At 39.0% G+C, this 6,000-nt stretch overlaps 1 protein-coding gene across 4 annotated transcripts in view; it reads left to right on the top strand.

Annotated features, from left to right (window-relative positions):
* The first annotated feature begins 602 nt into the window (after positions 1-602).
* Positions 603-6,000, top strand: part of ZBTB41 (zinc finger and BTB domain containing 41) — a 52,081-nt gene continuing 46,683 nt past the window's right edge. For all 4 annotated transcript variants that reach the window (XM_047703968.1, XM_047703967.1, XM_047703971.1 and 1 more), the window contains exons 1-2: positions 603-729; positions 1,368-2,619. In XM_047703968.1, coding sequence (XP_047559924.1) covers positions 1,497-2,619 — 1,123 coding nt within the window. In that variant the 5' untranslated portion in view covers positions 603-729; positions 1,368-1,496. The remainder of the gene's footprint in view (positions 730-1,367; positions 2,620-6,000) is intronic.

The raw sequence follows: 6,000 nt of genomic DNA, 5'->3' as shown, positions 1-6,000 counted from the left end.
CAAAAGTTGTTCTTGTGGATTTTTCTTTCTTTTTGTTTTGGCTGCCCTTCCTGTCCTAACACGTACATTTTCCAATGTCTTCTGTGTACATTAAGAAGTTAAAAAATAATTTTAGGAGCAACCGCGTTAGCCATTTAACGTAGAAAAAAAAAAAAAACAACGAAAGGACATCGACATCTGTTCTTTACACGCAGTGTGTTTGCTAAGACGGGCTTATGTCCGTTGGTGCGTGATCGATCACATGCTATTAAATAGATCAGCGAGGATGAAATCCATTCGTGCTTTCGTGCCTCTGCCAGGTTCTACTAAACTCATAGGTCTCCCCACCCTATCCCCCGCCATTCCCCGGCGAGGTTTCCTGCAAAGGTTCCTCTAGTTCAATCACAGTAGGCCACCAAACCACCGCGAAAACCCGGAGTAACGGATTTGGGGCGTAGCTAGGATCCCCTAGGGAGCAAGGAGAACTTACAGAGCATGCGCAAAGACGGATGCGCACACATGCGCAGTGGTCCGCGTAGGGCCGCGCGCCGGTCTCTCCGGGAGGCTTGGAGCCTGCGCGCGGTTGACGTGTTCCGTGGCTGTGGAGGCGGCGAGGCTCTGGGAGGGGAAGGAGCAGAGGGAGGGAGGGTGAGGTGGAGGGCTGAACCCGGAAGTGGGTAGGCGCTGGAGCGAGCGCGCCGAGAGTGGAGCTCAGCGGCTGGGAGCCAGCGGGGGAGCCCTGGGTTCCCGGTAATGGATCTGTGGGGCGTTTGCCCAGGGAAACTGGGGTGGGAAGGGTAGCGGGTTCGCGTCGGCGAGTGCAGTCTTCGCTTGGGCAGGGCCCGGGAAGGCTCTTCTGCTTGCTTTCGTCGTCCCTGTGGTTGACCCTACTCCTCCTGCTCAGCGCCCCTCCTGGGGCCGTCTCCTGCGGGGTGGTTTTGGCCGTGGGACGCTCTCGGTCCCTGAGGAGGTGTGCCTTGCCCGCCCTGGGAAAAGGCATGTTAATGGAGAGACGTGGATTTCGCGGCCGCGACGGCCTTATTGTCACCAACCCAGCGCCCCTGAAATGAATGTAGCGCGCCTCAACCTGCACCCTCAGCGATCTTGGAGGGGGTCCTTCCCTTTTTTGCCCTCCTTTTCCCCACCCCGTTCGTGAATCAGGCCTGAAAGGTGTGCCCCGGCTTCCTTTAAAATTATTCTTTTGTTGGCTGTCTTTTATAACCCGGCCCTCCTTGTTCTCCACCCTAAAATCTTAGCCACGAATGAGTAGAACGTGTGACTTTATCCTAATTTAGTTCTAATTTAGAAAGGGTTAGACGAATGCCGCGAATAATTTAGGATTTCTTTGCCATGGAGGTTTTTTTTACGTGGTTGTTACTCTTTTGCAGACCATGAAATCCTCGGGCACGCCCCTCCAGAAGCTGTTAACCAAGACAATCTAGTTTTTTTTTTTTTTTTTTTTAATAAATCCTTTAAGACACTTATGAAGTTTCTTGTTCTGAAATTGTTGTACTGCAATGAAGAAAAGGAGAAAGGTTACTTCAAATCTTGACGAGAAGATCCATCTAGGCTATCGCAAAGATTCTTCAGAAGGCAATGTTGCAGTGGAGTGTGACGAAGTAACCTATACTCATTCCACAGAGAGACCAACTCCTGAAGCTCTTCACTGTTACCAGGAACTTCCTCCCTCTCCAGATCAGAGAAAACTTTTGAGTTCTTTGCAGTATAACAAGAATTTGCTGAAGTATTTAAATGATGACAGGCAGAAGCAACCATCTTTCTGTGACTTACTTATCATAGTAGAAGGAAAGGAATTCAGTGCCCATAAAGTTGTTGTTGCTGTTGGCAGTAGTTATTTCCATGCCTGTTTGAGCAAAAATCCAAGCACTGATGTCGTCACCCTGGATCACGTAACACACTCAGTTTTTCAGCATTTGCTTGAATTTCTTTACACATCAGAATTTTTTGTGTACAAATATGAAATACCCCTTGTTTTAGAGGCAGCAAAATTTCTGGACATTATAGATGCAGTTAAGTTGCTAAATAATGAAAATGTTGCCACTTTTCAGTCTGAGCTGGCTGAAAAGTCATCACCAGAAGAAACACTAAGTGAATTAGCTGGAAGACTATCAAATAATCATCAGTGTAAATTCTGTAGTAGACATTTTTGTTATAAAAAGTCTTTAGAGAATCATTTAGCTAAAACTCATAGGTCCCTTTTATTAGGGAAAAAACATGGGTTAAAAATGCTGGAGAGAAGTTTTTCCACAAGAAGATCGAAAAGGAATCGCAAGTGTCCTATTAAGTTTGATGACACCAGTGATGATGAACAAGAAAGTGGTGATGGGTCAGACAATTTGAATCAAGAAAATTTTGATAAGGAAAAGTCAGACAGAAATGATTCCGAGGACCCTGGAAGTGAATATAATGCTGAAGAAGATGAACTAGAGGAGGAAATGTCAGATGAATACTCTGACATTGAAGAACAAAGTGAAAAAGATCATAATGATGCAGAAGAAGAACCTGAAGCTGGTGATTCTGTAGGAAATATTCATGAGGGGTTAACTCCTGTAGTCATTCAGAACAGTAACAAAAAGATATTGCAATGTCCTAAATGTGATAAAACATTTGACCGCATAGGTAAGAAAAGAAAGCTTGTTTTCTGTCTCTGATATCTTTTCCTGATAGTTTAAAGGTGATAATGAAAAACTAAACTTTGAGGGTAACTTTTGAAAGGAATGCTTAACTAGGGTAGGTATTTGATAGTCAATACATATTATATCCTGTTCTTTTAAAATTGTTTCGATTCAGGAATTTATTTTTTATTAGCTTTTATTTTCTCTACCCCATGTCCCATTAAAAGGTGACAGATCATTAGTTCAGGTATTTGGTATGAAAAAACTCCAGACTTAATAATTATGAATGTAATGTTTTGATTTATATGTTGATTTAATTTCATAGATAAGTGCTATTTTTGAGTGATAGAAAATTGAATTCGATTATATTACTCAGTTTAATAATTTGTGTACTATTTCCCCTTGAACCTGGCTATATTTGAATTAGAAACACAGTCACTTCTCTACAATCTAGTACTATATAGAATTGGAATGTTTCAGTTTAGCCTTGTAGTTAAGAATAAAACTGAATTGAATATAATTCTGTAGGTAGAGACTAGGAAATGTCTTGACTAGTAGTCATTGGTTATTATAATAACTAATAAATCGACTTTTCCTTTATTAGAAAAGTATATGCAGGCAATGTGGTCTATAACCTTAAGTTAAAAATATGTCAGTGAACATAGAATTTCAAGAGGTCTAATATTTGCTAGTAAAATAATTTTTAGAGCTGTTTTATATGAGGAGTTCTAATGTGAACTTTTAAATTGTAGCAATTAAGCTGTTTCTATATAAATCAAAGTTATGAAATTATGAAATATATTTCACCACATATAATGTTAAAAGGAACATTTAACCGCAGTTTGACCTTGTAACATTATTATGCAGTTTAATATATCCCCGTGTATTTTGCAATGTTGAATTACTTATGTTACTTGGTTTAGGTAGAAATTGATTTAATAAGATACTGGTAATCATTTGCTCTCAAAATATAGGACAGTACACACTACAGCATAAGTGATAACCACTTTTTGCTTTTTATTATGCCTTGGAATCTCCAAATTAGAATTTTTGACAGTCCAATTTAATAATTACTTATCACTGTTTTTACTGTGTTTGAGACTCAAACATGAATCAAATAACTTTTTATGAGTAATTCAATTGGAAGAGCATAGGAATACAAGGAACTTGCTAAACTCAGACTGGATAAATACTTTATCTCTCATAGAGCTGAAACAAGTACTGTGAGAAGAGAATATTTTTGGATTCAGATACCTGAGAGCACATTATCTTTTCAATAGGTTCTGCTTCTTCGACTTTATATTCCTAGTACATGCCTCCTCTGTTCTGCCTTAACTTGGCCTAATTTGACTTGAGATGAATGAATGGGTCAGGGCACAAATGGCATTGTAGCCCCAATACTTAGATTTCTGAACTGTCCTGTTGAACACTAGGGCTGTGAGATACTTTAAGAGAGGATTTCTTGTTCAAGTAAGATTGGAAAAAATTGTATACTACAATTCATAGTCTGTAATAACTGTCAAATTCTCTAGTAAAGAAACTTGGTAATTTCATTTAGTCTGGCATTTCCTCAAATAATTTTATCATAAGACCCTTCTGTGGTACTTCTTTAATGTCCAAAAAACCACTACAGTTCTTTGCACACAATTTAGAAAAACACTGCGCAAGATTAAGTTCCTGATATACTAAGAGGAAGGTGTTTTGCAGTATCTTTAACCAAGATTGTGAGAATCAATAGGTCACATTGTAGACTTACCTGCAGCCTACCTTTCTGAATGCATTGGACGTTATACCCCTCTTTTATCCACCCCCTCTTTTGCTTCAGTCTCACACAGGGCTGCTTGCATTTCAAAACCCAGGACTGAAGAGAAAGTGAGGGGAAGATTGAAAGTGAGATTATATCATACTGGCTAAAAAAACATGAGCTATAGTGATTTCAGACCATCTGCATTTTTTAATCCAGGTTTTGGGCAGGTTACTTAAACTGTCTGTATTTTTGTTTTCCTCATAGGTAGAGTGGGATGATGCTAATGTAATGCTAATAGTACCATCTCATGGAGGTTGTTATGAGAATTAAATGGGATAGTCTTGTGAATCACTCAAAATACTGTGTGAAATTTAGGTGTTAAAGGAATATTAGCTGCTCTTATTGTTAATTAATTGAATATAGTTATTGAGTTGCTCTAATACCAATAAATAGATGGGAAGTTATATTTTCTGTGTTCTCAAGAATGTTCAAGTTAAATGAGTACATGCAAAAACACAATCATATTGCAGTGAAGGTAATCTTACCAGGAAAAGTACAAAGGACTAAAGGAATCAGTAAAGATTTCATAGAGCAGGTAGCATTAGAGCTTAGAAATAAAGAATAGGGAAGAATTTATATGGCAAAAGGACCAACATGTGCAAAGACATCATCAAGGTATGTTGTGTTCTGGAAATTGCTGAGGGGTGATTTCAAGATGCATAAGGAGGTAAAATGAAAATGATAGATGAAGATTGGCACCTAAGCAGAGGTCAAATTTTGCATGTTTTTTATGCTGTATAGAATGTTTAGATTCTATCCAGTGAGTGATAGAAAAAACTTGGACAAAGGAAATGGCAGCCTATTGAAGTTTTAAGAAGGTCATGCTGGCTTCAGCACAGAGAATGAAATTGCAAAGGACCAGAAGGATATTGTAGGCTTGGACTAGTTAGATGAGTAGCGCTGAGAATGGGCTGTGGGACGAGGGTAGATCAGAGAGTTGCACTGAATATAGACTAAGTGGACTGGGTGATGGATAGAATGTAAATGTGGAAGGAGAAGATCTGTGTTTCTTAAATGTCCTCCTTTCTCATCTCCATCAGAAGTCCGTTTATTCTTTAAAAAACAAACAAAAAACCAAAAAACAGTTCAAGGACCATTTTCCAGTAAGCCTTATAGCATCCATATTCCTGTCATATGATTTAAAAATGCCTACCTAGATTTTTGGTTATTTATTTCTCATTAGATTTTAAGCCTGAAAATTTTGTGTCTTCTGGTTACTGTCCTTTGTTGATACTCCAGGTCATTTCACATAGTAAGTTTTCATTCAGCAAGCTCCTGTTCAAGTGAACAAAATTGAAAGGTTGGTATCTGATTTAACTTTGGACTTTTAAGAAGCCAGTTGGGCTTCTTTATGAGCTTCTAACTTTGGTATCTTGGAGTAGGTTATGAGAATTAATGAATAAGCTGTGAGAGTTGCTGGAACCATTAGCTCCACAATTTGTAGTCGACTAATTTGATTCCGTTACTTTGGATCTTTTATCCTTTCTGATGTTTTTAATAGTTGCTTGGAGTGGGACTCCAGATCTAGTTATATTTTTCCTGAGGCTACCAGCTGTCTTCCTCTCTGTGTATTCTCAT

This window comes from Lutra lutra, chromosome 15 (assembly GCF_902655055.1).
Source record: "Lutra lutra chromosome 15, mLutLut1.2, whole genome shotgun sequence".
Lineage (NCBI taxonomy): Eukaryota > Metazoa > Chordata > Mammalia > Carnivora > Mustelidae > Lutra > Lutra lutra.
The sequence above is the reverse complement of the archived record's forward strand: the minus strand, read 5'-3'. Positions and strand labels throughout refer to the sequence as shown.